The 15310-nt window shown below is 42.7% G+C and overlaps 1 protein-coding gene across 3 annotated transcripts in view; it reads right to left on the bottom strand.

Moving 5' to 3' along the window:
• Positions 1 to 1863: 1863 nt before the first annotated feature.
• pla1a (phospholipase A1 member A) overlaps positions 1864 to 15310 on the bottom strand; it is a 34836-nt gene continuing 21389 nt past the window's right edge. For 2 of the 3 annotated variants that reach the window (XM_056289645.1, XM_056289646.1), the window contains exons 3-11: positions 10122 to 10299; positions 9869 to 9977; positions 8129 to 8230; positions 7825 to 7917; positions 7484 to 7669; positions 6911 to 7000; positions 6144 to 6249; positions 3463 to 3618; positions 1864 to 2983 (exon numbers count right to left, since the gene is read on the bottom strand). In XM_056289645.1, coding sequence (XP_056145620.1) covers positions 2893 to 2983; positions 3463 to 3618; positions 6144 to 6249; positions 6911 to 7000; positions 7484 to 7669; positions 7825 to 7917; positions 8129 to 8230; positions 9869 to 9977; positions 10122 to 10299 — 1111 coding nt within the window. In that variant the 3' untranslated portion in view covers positions 1864 to 2892. The remainder of the gene's footprint in view (positions 2984 to 3462; positions 3619 to 6143; positions 6250 to 6910; positions 7001 to 7483; positions 7670 to 7824; positions 7918 to 8128; positions 8231 to 9868; positions 9978 to 10121; positions 10300 to 15310) is intronic. The other variant, XM_056289647.1, reaches the window with a different exon arrangement.

Here is a 15310-nt window from a genome sequence, read left to right as displayed (position 1 = left end):
TTTGTTTTATGTTCATTTAAGCATCTTTTTAAATCTATCTTACCCAACTTTTCGATAGTCACAAGTGTAAACTACTAATAACACACGTTAGTCCCTAGCTAATGGATCTGACCCTTTAGCCGAGCGGTTAGTGATGTCGCCTTGTAGTGCAGTACACCCGTTCGAATCCCGCACCGGGCAAGAAAACAACCGGTTGCAGTGGTGGGATCCGGAAGTGTGCAGGTCCTCAGAGGTCTCTTCAGAGCGCGGAATGACAAAGCGCGAGGGCGCGCTTCCGGGGAGGGTGACGACTGTAAACTACCAATAAGACACGTTAGACCCCTGCTGCTTAGTGATGTCGCCTTGTGGTGCAGTACACTCTGTATCGAATCCCGCACCGGGCAAAAATATAACAGGTTACATATGTTTCTTTTTACTAATTTCAGTATTTATTTTCAAATATTTGCTCAAATACATTATGCATATAATCACTAAAGCTATTAAAAGGACAATAGCTTAAACCCTTGTGACCCGAGAAAATAATTTTAGGTTATTTTAATAAAAATGATATGGGAACAGGGTTGAAATTAGAGTAACAGCATTGCAAATCAATGCTAATGACAGCTTTTACATCAGGAATAGATGCTAGCTGTGGAATGTAATGCTACTTTCAAGGCAAGGACAAACTTAGATATAAAACTAAAATTAATTTGTCTCATTCTGATAATATGAGTAACAGAGTTGCGTTGGTTAGAGTGCCACATTCGATCAAGGCTGAAAAGATTGGAAAAATTCGAAAACTAGAAGAGAGACCTTACCTTTGCTCTACCCATGGCATTAGCATATGACTTGATGATGTAATTTCCTCTGTGTCATGTGACTTACAGCTTTAACTCTTCCTCTGCCAAGCTAAATAGGTTTCGGTAACGGTTGCACACATGTTGTGGGACACACCTTCAGTGGATAATTACTATTATTTAAAATATATAGATGATTTGAAAAATTGTTTTAACCATTACAGGAGACATATATAAACAGAATAATACCAAAAAAGTAGATAAAAAGCCTATTTTAAATGTTATATTTGACATGCAAGTTGGACATCAAGAAGGTAGGACAAGAGAAAAATGTCATATTAGGGGGTGCTAGAGAGCTTTTGAGATATTAAATACGTTTTTTGAACCACTTTTTCTACAGCTTTATTTACATTTTGTCTCAGGACAAGTATATTTAACACAACAAGTGCATGTTTCAGTATTTTAGGCATGGATTATTTCAAATTTCATAGGTGGGACAGAAAATGCCCTCAAATTCTGGAATGTCCCTTAAATAAAACTGATTGATTAAAAAAATGTTCATTATATGGCAAAACATCATTTTTTTCCTATGGTAAAAACTTATATTTGTACAGTAAAATATGGAATCAAACTCCAACCTTAACCGTAAAATCAGCAGTAGTAATATCCCTTTACTGTAATAGTAGAAAGAGTTCTACCGTATTTATTATGGTAAAAACTGGCAACCTCAGCTGCCAGCTGCACCGTAACAACAGATTTTTTGTTTTGTTTTAGTGAGCCTGTTAGGATGAAATTGGATGGGAACATAAACCTGATTATAATGTCCCCGTTTCATGGTCGTGTTCCCCTCTCTTTTCACCCTACATTTCCCATAATTAATGTCCTGTCTGATAAAGATCAGCTAAAAATAGTGGGAACTGTTGGCAGTGATGGTCTGTTTCTTGTCCTACTAGTTCAAAATGTGTATGGACTGTGTGCTGCTGCATTTACAGACTATCTTCTCCGCTCTAACATACCTAATACAAATGTCTTCCCAAGAGAGTCAACGAAAAACAAAATGAGACGGCTGTGATAGCTGTAATTGCATTGCAGGGTCAAACAATAATATAGTCCTTAATTTCGGTACAGTATCCAGCACACAACCATTACTGTATAAACTTCTAAATACACACAGAGAAACCAAAAGTTACCACTTTATTGCTTGAACAGACAATCTAAATGTAACTATCAGCACCAGAATAACACATTACAGTGACAGTAATTCTACATTTGTCAAATATAAAAAGAAAAAGTTTTCCCTGAGCATCTCATTCAGCCTGTTGTGCTGTAAAGCTGGAATATGGTGAAAGAAAAGTATTTAAACGTTTGCTCTAAGGCTAAATCAAGTTAAAATATTTTCTTAATTGCAAAACAAGTTTAGATGCATAGGGAATTTGACTTCCTGTATTTGCTCAAGATGAACACAAAGACAACCAAATGTAAATTAATTAGAAGAGCTGTGAATCGCTGGAAGAGAGCCTCTGGTAACCAGAGTACCTATTACCTAGTACCTAATTATCTATTTAAAGATATTTTTCTCCTTGGGCATGCTATGTGTAGGTCTGAGTTGTTTGTGTGAGTGTGAGTGTGTATGTATGTGTATACATAACGAAACGTGGCAATCACCAACCACAGTTTACCCTCCATTATTCTCCCATTCTCCACGGTCACTGAAAAATTACGTCATCTTGCCTCCTTCTCTACTCTAAATGGCCATGGCATTTCAGATCTGTGTGTGTGTGTGTGTGTGTGTGTGTGTGTGTGTGTGTGTGTGTGTGTGTGTGTGTGTGTGTGTGTGTGTGTGTGTGTGTGTGTGTGTATGTGTGTGTGTGTGTTGATTTATGCATATATCTCTATGTTACAACAGCCAGTAGGTACGGGTGAGGGATCACGTCTCCTGAGCCACTATTTTATTTGATCATTGTGGGGAAAAATGGCATAGACACCATATCAGAATCAAAGGGTGCTATGTGCTATGGGGATGCAGTGTATGTGTGTATGTGTGTGTGTGTGTGTGTGTGTGTGTGTGCACGTGTGTGTGTGTTCATTTCAGTGTCTGTTGATTATTGTAGATCTCTCAAAAACTGCCACACAGTAACACAAAGTCATGCGACCACGGAGTTCCTCGTCTGACGTAGAGATTTTCTACACACAGCGACTTCTCCTGCCTGGAATGCAAACACAGTACATAGAGCTTTACATTTCTGTGTGTGTGTGTGTGTGTGTGTGTGTGTGTGTGTGCGAGAGAGCGAGAGAGAGAGAGAGAGAGAGAGAGAGAGAGAGAGAGAGAGAGAGAGAGAGAGAGAGAGAGAGAGAGAGAGAGAGAGAGAGAGAGAGAGAGAGAGAAATAAGAACTTGTTTGATGGTGGTTGGGTGGATGGATTTACAGTAGGTATGCTCTTGTGTGTGTTTGTGTGTGTGTGTTAGTGTGTGTGTACGTACATCTCCAAGAGATAGAGAAGAAGAAAAATCAATAGACTATGTGTATGTGTCCAAGAAAAAAAAACCCCATCTAAGTGCACATGATGTGGTGTTTGCATGTGTTTATGTGCGTTCAGGAAAGACCAAAAAAAAAAAAAAAAAAAAACATGCACATGTGTGCGTGTGTATGTGTGCATGCTGGCATGCAGACAAGCTCATAACCTACCTGATGGGCGGGAACTCTGATATGCAGACTGACAGGACGTGGATCTCTGCCTGCCGGTAGAATCTGGCTCCTGTGTTCCTCAGCTGGATGGAGTTTATCTCGCACAGAGCCACCGGGTGAGCCAACACCCTCCTGTATGCAGTGGTGTCTGTCGAACTGCAACAAACACAAATACGAACAAGGGAACACATACAGATAGATGCACATACATGGAGGTAAACTGGAGCAATCTACAAGAGGAGAGGAAAGTACTCTCTGCCTTGTCTCGTTTTAAGTGTTAAATGAAAAATGAAAAATGTTTTTTTTTAATGTCTATGCACTTTCAATACCCTTACATCCAGGACATTGTAACTATGTTTTGTTTTTTTGTTTTTTTTGGAAATTAGCTGTTTTCATAATATTTAATATTTCAGTCACATATCATAATTATATATGCAGAAATACAGTCAAAAACACAAATAAATGTGCACGTATGCATGTGCATGGTCATATTCACACACATGCACTCTCGGGTAACCTGCATTTGATACAAAGGACAGCTTTTCCCCTCAGGATTCATCACCAGGAACTCTCTGTCAAATCTCTTCAGGACCGAAATACATCACTGATACGCTTTTAGAATATGAACCTACCAGACCTTTCAGGCTATCTGAAGCTGCTCTGCTGGTAGGTCCCCAGGTAAAAACCAAACATAGAGAGGCATTTAGTCTGAAGAGATTGAATTTCCCCCAAGACAAAGTTCATTTTAAATCCAGGTTAAAAACTTTCATGTTCACCGCTGCATTTCACTAAATAGGATTCTGCTAGGATTATTGCAATTTTATTCTTACTCCATTTTATGCTGATTCTTTATCTTATTCTTTTAATATTCTTCTTGTTTTGTATCTCTTTTTGAATGTCTTTTTACGCCTTTATCTGAAGCACTTTGAACTGCCTTGGTGTATGACGTGCATAGCATCCCACAGGAAGTTGACTTTCAGATGAAATGTTAGTAATTTACGTTGTCTATGCTATTTCCCTTTCCCCATATCAGACTCACGAAAAACAAGAAAAAAACAAAACAAAACAAGAATGGTTTCTCTATGGTCTCAAGGTACATTAGACATGGAGGATGGACGTGACCTCAATACTCATTTATCCACAGCACTGTGGTCTCCCTTGAGACAGAAAGCCACTCAGCTTTTCATCTCTTTAAATGAAGAGAAAACCCACCAGCTTCACTAAGAGCCCAGTGAAATTAGTTGGTTCTACCAGTATCTTTGGTTTTCTGCCAGCTGTGACTTTCCAAGACTGGCAGTTCTTGAGATTATAGGCCCTGCTATGATTTATGAAAACATAAAATTAAAAAAATTCTTCTAGGGATCCATCTGTCATTCTGTATGTTGGTGGAAAACACCCACTTTGCCCCCCCCCCATGCCTCCTGATAGTAGTTATGCAGTGTAAAGTTAGTATTACCACCTCTTTGTCCTGGTTGGAAGTGGCCAATTCACAAACCTGGTGTATGTACAGAATGTCCTGCACCACCTCTCTGTCACTGTTTATACTGATGTCTTAACTGATGGTGAAATGACTGCATTAATGTCTGTTTACTGAACAGCAGTCACAACTTAATGTTAAAAAGACGGACAGACAGACAGACAGACAGACAGACAGACAGACAGACAGACAGACAGACAGACAGACAGACAGACAGACAGACAGACAGACAGACAGACAGACAGACAGACACAGGCAGGCAGACAGACAGACTGACAGACAAAGAGACAGCCAGACAGACAGGCTGGCAGGCAAGCAGACAGACAGACAGACAGGCAGGCAGGCAGGCAGGCAGACAGACAGACAGACAGTCAGGCAGGGAGGCAGGCAGACAGACAGACAGACAGACAGGCAAGCAGGCAGGCAGGCAGGCAGGCAGACAGACAGGCAAGCAGACAGACAGACAGGCAGGCAGGCAGGCAGACAGGCAGGCAGGCAGGTAGACAGGCAAACAGACAGATAGACAGACAGACAGACAGACAGACAGACAGATGAGTGAGTTTGCCACTTGTATCAAATGAAGAACTCATTACTTATACTTGCATTTAATAATACTTAAATATAGATAACTCTCCTGGATTCCCCTTGTCCAGAACACTGTCTATTCAACGAAACTGTTAAAACTGAAAGTGAAATTTAATTTAACTTGACAGACATATAATTGGCACCTTATCCAGGGCAGGTTTAAAAGAATCAGAAGGTTGGACGTTTTACTCAAGGACACCTGTATAATACACTTTGTCTGCTTCTTGTTTTTTTTTGTCTTTTTCTTTTCTTTTTCTAACTTTTATAATATTTAATTTCTTGATTCACAAGAAGGAACTTCTCTGTGTTTGGTTATCCAGCTGAAGTGCATGTAGGGATAAGATGCTTTGACAAGTATAGTGGTGTTGAATTTGAACCTGGTTCTCCAGTTGGGGGCGCTCACACTAAACAAATACAGCCTCCTGCCACTGAGCTCACCCCTTGTCATCTGTGGGTTTAGTTAACAATTCCTGACTATCTTGCTATCTTGCAAACCGCAGTCCAAGGCCTGCAAAAGTGTTTTTGGCCATCTGGTGCTTTGTGGTACACCATTCAACAACAACACTCAGGTGTTTACAGTCAGCCTGGTGCTTAACGTGTCTGTGTGAGTGATACCTACAGCCTGAGTCTGTTCTCCGTACCAAGGCTCTTGCTCTTCAGGGTCACCTCCACCTCCGCACTCTTATCCAGGGGCCACACCTCCAAGTCCAGCAGGATGTGGTGAGCTGAGACCCCCACCCCCCATGGGACAGGAAGAAAAGAATGAATTCAACTCAGTCAAAATTTTTTTTGCCAACTAAGTTTGCATACACAAGAGATCAGAGATTCGCCTTAGTGAGCTCAAAACATCAGAAACAAATGCAATCTAAAACAGAGAAAGTTTGTGAAAACGTCTAGAAAAAGAGGCTCTGTCTGATTACCTTGGTAATGTCACATTAGGAAAAAAAAATGTATAATTGTACAGTGCACAAAGCCAGAAATGGCCAATGATACAACATGTGTAGATAGTGGGTCTATGTACAGATGTAGCAGGAGAATTGTGCTGGGAAGAGAAAACATGCTTAAACAAAATGGGACACAAGTAAAGAATTACCATAGTTTGGCATCACCAGATGTTAAAAGTGATTCATTCAGCATTTAGATAATGAAACTAATAATCATGCAAGATGATTACAGGCATTAAAGACATGTATGTGGCTGTATTGGTGAGTAATTATGTGCTCCCATTCTTCAATTTGACCCAAATAAATGTATTCGAACAAGAACGCAGAGTTTGACTGATGTTAAAGAAATGCAGATGTGCAGAGACGTGGACTGCACACACACACACACACACACACACACACACACACACACACACACACACACACACACACAAGCACTCACCGCAATATGGCGGTGCAGACGTTGTGAGGAGGAAAACCTTTTGCTCCTCTGGAATCGGAGACACTGTTATCCCGCTGTTTTCTGATAAACCTAAAAGAAAAGCACACACACACACACACACACACACACACACACACACACACACACACACACACACACACACAGAGTGAATAAGCATGATAGGACTATCTTGCATGACTATTCAGTGCATCAGAGGTTTTGCTGTATCGCTGTCTGACTACATATCAGGGGCTGAAGTGATGAGTACTAGCAGCTAAAACCTTGTGACACAGAGATCAAGTGTGGGATGAAAGTACTATTTGTCCAATGTCTGTTTTGTCCTAATTTGGTGAGAGATTCACCTCTGAAACCTTGACTTCACACCCGTTTCATGCCATCTTCTCTTAGACTATAACAGGTCACAAGGGTCCTCGTTTACTGGTCAGTATCACTATGCCCAGTTGACCAATTAAATTATGTAATTTGTTAACAGACTATTAACAGTCGACTGAGCAGTCAGATTAGAAAATGAAATTAAAATCATCATAAGTATAATAATTCACGTGCCGTTACCTATTGTTGGGCAGGTCCCGTTAAGGACGCCCTTACAGCCGAGACAGCGCCCCGCGAGGAAGTGCTCATAGCTGGAGCAAGGGATCCCGGTTAAGGGGCAGGAGCCGTTCAGCGCGCTGACATAGGCATGCAGCGCCCTCATGTGGTCACATATCACATAGCCGTACACTGGAAAGTAGACGAGAACTGACAACAAATGACGAAACTAAGGGAGCCAAATGCCAACCGAAAAAAGAGCTTGTGTCAAAACACTTGTTCATATGCAGATTTTATATTATGATTTGGTTTTGTTATGATGTAAAACAGGGTTCACATTTCATTGACAACCACACTGGACTTACTTGACGCGAACCGTGAACGGGCACAACCGGCCTGATCCATTCCACCATTCAAAAAGAAGTCAACATGGCCAACAGGGATGGAAATACCAAAATCTAATGCAAACGTCAAGGGTTAATCGATGAAAACTTGATATTGCCGTCAAAGTGTGTTTGGTGAGCTTCTAACAGCAAAGAAAACTACTATATAAAGAGCCAGTGGTGTGTGCTGACCTGCTATAAAAAGGTATATTTTTTACCTTGCGATGTAGGTTGATATTGTATTAGAACTAGCACCAAGTTTAAGCTAATGTGAATGTTCTCTCACAGTCAGAGTCTGTGTGGATAGCCTCCACAAACTGAGCATCCGAGGGGTCCAGACGGTCGAACTTGTCTGCTCCTCTAAACATTGGACCGGCGGGGTCGAGACCTGCAGGGCAGAATGGCAATGTCAGTTTCTGAGGATTAATAACTTTTCTATTTGAAATTGCGTCAATGTCCTTGTGTCTTTATATTGAACATTACATAACACAGAGGCCAGTCCAGGGTGTCTCCCCGCCTGCCACCCAGTGGCTGCTGGGATAGGCTCCAGCATCCCCGCGACCCTGAGAGCAGGATAAGCGGCTTGGATAATGGATGGATAACACAGAGGCCAATTTGTTGTGTGCATATGTACTCTGCTGCTGATAAACTTGAACACACGGGACCCTGGGTTTCATAAACAAGATTCGAATTTGTGAAAATGAGAGGGGGGTTCATGTAAAAACTGAAATTATCATTTTATAAATTGTACTAAATGAAAAGGGATCCCGGAGCTTGACATTAGCGTTCACACATCGCTGAAGTGGTTATACCCAACAAGAACTTCTGCTTTGCTCTGCCTAAGCACAAAATGAAGAAAAAAAATCCAAGTCAGTGGCCTTGGTGCGTCTGACCTACACATTGAGACTTGCTCAAAAACCTTCCAGCTGAGACACCAGATATAAACAAGTCCAACAATCATGCATTGTGGTGCATGGTGTGGGCTGGGAAGAGGGGCCTGTCCTGCTCTACACGGCATCAGAGCAGCCCTCATCAAAGTGGCTTTGTCTATTTTCTGAAGGATCTGTCTGTTGCCGGAAAGTACCATTCAAACAAATTGGCAGCAATGAAAGGCTTGGTGAGTGACTTCTGTCCTAGAGACCTTCATTGTCTGGTCTGTTGGGCCCAGTGATTTCCAGTCACCCACAGTGGCAGCCATGGTAGAATTCCCCTTTAATCACTAATCCTACATTTATCCTGTATTAGTATGGTATACCGTAGTAACAGTTACCTAAGGCCTTGGGTCATGTACTTACAATGCATCTTTGATATTTAAGTGCTGCTGTAGGAATCCCTCTTATGCATATATCCTGCACCTATTTTGTTTCAGTATCTTATACAAGTCTTTCATAAGCATTGCAACACAGGAATGAATTAGCACATCATAAAATCAAATTTTAGTGTCTTTTATCCTGTTAGATACACAGCACAGCTTGTGACTCCAGAAAAAAACAGCAAAACTTGATTTTTCGTATTTTCGGTTTTCTCTGGGGGATTCGGCACAGGTTCTGCAGTAGCCGAGTGAGAATGCAATAAAAAGTACAATGTCTCCATCTGTGAATGGGACCTGCTGTTGTAACTGACCAGATTTGAATCAAGGTCTTCCTATGCAGGACATAATAAACAGCCCAAAAAACCCCCAAAAACAAAACAAAAAAAACCTGAAAGAAAAGCTCTGTGATTCATTTGCATATTTTATCATTAAAGCAACAAAATTAACTTTTGCCATGTGCTCGAAACACTACCAAACCATTTGGAATATGTAGCTGATTCAAACAGCTGTGCTAATGGAAACTGATTGGCCGTGAGGGTAACAGGATGACTACCCTACTGAGAGGGGACTTGCTTCAAAATAATGTTTTATTTCCAAAATTTCCTCATTTGAGTTTGCACCTGGACCTTTTAGTGCACAGAACATTAATCAGATGGTTAACAAAGTGTTTACTAATACTCACACTTGCATAACATGTGGGCTGTTTGGGCTCACCTGTGATCCGTCCGATCTTGCCCTCGAAAAGGGTCCCAACGAATCCCGACACATGTGCCCCAAGACTGACCCCGATGAAGTGGAAGGACTCCAGTTTACACCCATGATTCTTAAAAATAAAATAAATGAATTACCATAGAGTTTATAGGTTCTCACACACACACACACACACACACACACACACACACACACACACACACACACACACACACACACACACACACATACATATGTCTCCTGGACACTTCCCCACCTGGAGATGGTTGATAAGGATGGAGATCTGCACGGCCACCTCCTTGTAGTTCTCCACCACTAGGTTGTAGGCGAAGGAGGCGCCATAGATCCAGTCCACCACCACCACGTTCACATCCTCCGCCCTGAGTAGGGCCTGAGCCAGCTCCTTCACCCACGAAGGCTTACTGCCCAGGGCCCTGGGAGAGATGGAGAGAGGGGTGGAGAGGGTGGAACACAGGAAGGAAATGTTGAAAGGAGGAGAGAAGAGAGGAGATGAGACAAGACATCTATCAATCTATCCATTTGTTTATCCTTGATTTTTATTCATCCCTGTAGTGATATTATAGTGTGCAGGAAGAACAAGGGTGTGCAATCTAGAAATATTCTAGGAACATCTAGAAGAGAAGACTATCTTTATAAGAGTATCTAGATTTGAAAGCAGTGGTATTCAATCTTGTGCCGTGGAGAGATGTGTGCATGCATTTATGTTTTTCTAATTCAACACAACACCAGCTTATTTCATTGATTAACACCTGTAACTAGACAGCAGAGGACTAATTAGTGAAAAAAAAGAAAAGAAAGAAGAAGAACCTGCATACACATGACTCTCAATGACACATGACTGACACTTAACTGGTATATCCATCCATTATCCGAGCCACTTATCCTGCTCTCAGGGTCGCAGGGATGCTGAAGCCTATCCCAGCAGTCATTGGGTGGTGGGCGGGGAGACACCCTGGACAGGCCGCCAGGCCATCACACAGGGCCCACACACACACACACACACACACACACACACACACACACACACACACACACACACACACATTCATACCTAGGGACAATTTAGTATAGCCGATTCACCTGACCTACATGGCTTTGGACTGTGGGAGGAAACTGGAGCACCCGGAGGAAACCCATACAGACACAGGGAGAATGTGCAAACTCCCCAGAGAGGATGACCTGGGACAACCCCCAAGGTTGGACTACTCCGGGGCTCGAACCCAGGACCTTCTTGCTGTGAGGCGATGGTGCTAGCCATATATATATATATATATATATATATATATATATATATATATATATATATATATATATATATATATATATATATATATATATATATATCATCGTCGTTGGTGTTTCTCGTGTCCGAGGATCCATTCCAAGAGATTAAGGTGTGTGCTTGAAACGAAGATGGCTTGACAGTCCAAGGTGAGAATAGAAGAGACTGGAACAGCGTGGACAGGGGATAGTAGGGGGTGGACCCCTTCCTGCGGCTCTCTGTTCTTGGTGGATTTTTAAAGCATGGTCCTCAAAAAACTCTCGGAGCCATTCGCTAAAGCCTTGATTAAAGTGGTGACCAGGTCACGATGCTGGTCCACACTGCTTGGCCTGGGAGGATCTAGTTCCATGGCAACACAAGCGTGAAGACGATGGGATCCGCCACAGGTTGTACCCAAGTGATGGTCAGATTGGAGACACATATAAATAAATAAATAAACAAATTAAAAAAAATATCAATACGCGCGACGCATGAAACAAGCTTGTACTGCTATGTATTAAAACTTTTTTCCTGCATCTGTATTGATATTCCGCTCATTAGTTGACCACTTCTATCAACACCATTGATGGTTTCGGAAAAAAAAACCCCACTATATATATATATATATATATATATATATATATATACGTATATACACACACATATATAAATAAATATAAATAAGCCTGTTTCATGTATACATACACTACCGTTCAAAAGTTTGGGATCACCCAAACAATTTCGTGTTTTCCATGAAAAGTCACACTTATTCACCACCATATGTTGTGAAATGAATAGAAAATAGAGTCAAGACATTGACAAGGTTAGAAATAATGATTTGTATTTGAAATAAGATTTTTTTACATCAAACTTTGCTTTCGTCAAAGAATCCTCCATTTGCAGCAATTACAGCATTGCAGACCTTTGGCATTCTAGCTGTTAATTTGTTGAGGTAATCTGGAGAAATTGCACCCCACGCTTCCAGAAGCAGCTCCCACAAGTTGGATTGGTTGGATGGGCACTTCTTTGAGCAGATTGAGTTTCTGGAGCATCACATTTGTGGGGTCAATTAAACGCTCAAAATGGCCAGAAAAAGAGAACTTTCATCTGAAACTCGACAGTCTATTCTTGTTCTTAGAAATGAAGGCTATTCCATGCGAGAAATTGCTAAGAAATTGAAGATTTCCTACACCGGTGTGTACTACTCCCTTCAGAGGACAGCACAAACAGGCTCTAACAGGTACTATTTAATGAAGATGCCAGTTGGGGACCTGTGAGGCGTCTGTTTCTCAAACTAGAGACTCTAATGTACTTATCTTCTTGCTCAGTTGTGCAACGCGGCCTCCCACTTCTTTTTCTACTCTGGTTAGAGCCTGTTTGTGCTGTCCTCTGAAGGGAGTAGTACACACCGGTGTAGGAAATCTTCAATTTCTTAGCAATTTCTCGCATGGAATAGCCTTCATTTCTAAGAACAAGAATAGACTGTCGAGTTTCAGATGAAAGTTCTCTTTTTCTGGCCATTTTGAGCGTTTAATTGACCCCACAAATGTGATGCTCCAGAAACTCAATCTGCTCAAAGAAGTGCCCATCCAACCAATCCAACTTGTGGGAGCTGCTTCTGGAAGCGTGGGGTGCAATTTCTCCAGATTACCTCAACAAATTAACAGCTAGAATGCCAAAGGTCTGCAATGCTGTAATTGCTGCAAATGGAGGATTCTTTGACGAAAGCAAAGTTTGATGTAAAAAAAATCTTATTTCAAATACAAATCATTATTTCTAACCTTGTCAATGTCTTGACTCTATTTTCTATTCATTTCACAACATATGGTGGTGAATAAGTGTGACTTTTCATGGAAAACACAAAATTGTTTGGGTGATCCCAAACTTTTGAACGGTAGTGTATATACACACACACACACACACACACACACACACACACACACACACACACACACACACACATATATAGAGCAGCACCAGATGACCTGGTGGTCCCGGGCTCCCCCCGGAGCACCATGTCAATACCGAACTTAGTGCGGACACCTGATCGGCACAGACCGCTGCAGCCCACAGCCCCTGAGCTCAAATGATCCGCCAGCCTCAGCCTCCCGGTGACTTGGATTACAGGCGCACGCCACCCAGGACGCGCACGCGCCCAGGAAGCCAGAAGGGCCGCTGCTTCGGCGGTTGCGAAAGCAAAAACTCGGGTGTGGGAGGAGTTCGGTGAGGCTATGGAGGAGGACTTTTGGTTGGCCTAAAGGAAGTTCTGGCAAACCATCCGGCGATTCAGGAAGGGGAAGCAGGGCTTGTCGAGCGGTGGAAAAAACACTTTGAGGAGCTCCTGACTAATCCTCAGTGGAGGAGGTAGAGTCTGAAGACTCAGGGGAAGCCCCACTCATATCCCTGGCAGAGGTCTCTGAGGTAGTTAAAAAGCTCCTCGGTGGCAAGGCGCCGGGTATGGATGAGATTCGGCCTGAGATGCTGAAGGCTCTGGACATTGTTGGGCTGTCTTGGCGGACACGCCTCTTCAGTGTCACGTGGACGTCAGGGACAGTACCTGTGGAGTGGCAGACAGGGGTGGTGGTTCCCATCTTCAAAAAGGGGGACCGGAGGATGTGCTCCAATTATCGGGGCATCACATTGCTCAGCCTCCCTGGGAAAGTCTACTCTAGGGTCTGGAAAGGAGGCTCCGACCGATTGTCAAACCTCAGATCCAGGAGGAACAATGTGGATTCTGTCCTGGCCGTGGAACAACGGACCAACTCTTTACCCTTGTGGAAGTGCTGAGGGGGGCATGGGAGTTTGACCAGCCAGTCTACATGTGTTTTGTGGATTTGGAGAAGGCTTACGACCGTGTACCTTGGAGCACTCTGTGGGGGGTACTGCGGGAGTATGGGGTACCGGGGCAGTTGCTACAAGCCATCCAGTTCTTGTATAACCAAAGTGAGAGCTGTGTCCACATTCTTGGCACAAAGTCAAACACGTTTTCGGTGGGTGTCGGACTCCGCCAAGATTGTCCCTTGTCTCCATAGGCCGCGGAACCGGTATGGCCAGTAGGGCCGTGGCCATACCTACTTTGGCGTGCATCAAACATAAACATGTGTAAAAATTCAAATCGCAAATACGTTACATTCTTAATGTATTGCACTTTTGCGCGCTTCCCGGGCTAATTTCCACTAGCTGTAAGCCTACGTACAGTACGTAGCCTATCACAAGCAACAAACTCTGTTTCCTAATGATTGATTGGTTATTTGTGTCACGTGAGCTTAGCGTCACACGGACGTGACTTTCACAGAACAAAATACCAGCGCTCTATGTAAGTAGACTAACTGCCAGTGTGTTCGCTAAACTTTAAGCAATAGTAACGTTAAAATGAATGATGAAGCGTCGAACAATAACTGATTTCTTCGGGTCAAAGTTAACCAAGGTAGCTGAGACAACCACCGTCACTCCAGCCCACAATGAGCCCTCTGAGGAACCAGAAGTAGAATGTCTACCTGTCGCTGCTCCAACTAGCCCCTCTGCCGCCGCTACCCTCAACGTTATGAGCCTATTGCCCGATGTACACAGGCTGCTGAAATTGTTCTTAACAATTCCCGTGTCAACTGCCAGCGCCGAGAGATCTTTGTCAGCCCTTCGTCGTATGAAGACTTATCTAAGGTCAACAATGACTCAATGACTTGATGTGCAGCCACACACACGGGGATGCTTTGGCCAATGTGGATGGTCTCGCCATTGCCAGTGACTTCATCCAGCACAACGAGAGACGGAGGAACTTCTCTGGGAACGTTTAAGACGAGGTGGTGAGCGTTGACATTTTTTAATCCTATGCAACTGGACTTGACGTGTCAAATGATTTATGCTTTCTAATCATACTGATTATACTATTTGACTGTGACTCAAGTGTAGGCTATAATCAGGACAAATAAAAACGGCAATCATAAATAATAATAAATACAGTTATGCGTTACGAGTGTGGCTTGGGGGGGGCGTCACGTCATTCTTGGCCCTACCCATTCGGAATGCGTTCCGCGGCCTATGCTTGTCTCCAATTGTGTTTGTGATATTCATGGACAGGATCTCAAGGCGCAGCCAAGGTGAGGAGTATGTCTGTTTTGGGAACCTCAGAATTGCATCTCTGCTCTTTGTAGATGATGTGGTTA

The sequence above is a fragment of the Lampris incognitus genome, chromosome 11 (genome assembly GCF_029633865.1).
Source record: "Lampris incognitus isolate fLamInc1 chromosome 11, fLamInc1.hap2, whole genome shotgun sequence".
Classification (NCBI taxonomy): Eukaryota; Metazoa; Chordata; class Actinopteri; order Lampriformes; family Lampridae; genus Lampris; species Lampris incognitus.
This window is presented reverse-complemented; position numbering and strand designations above follow the sequence as displayed.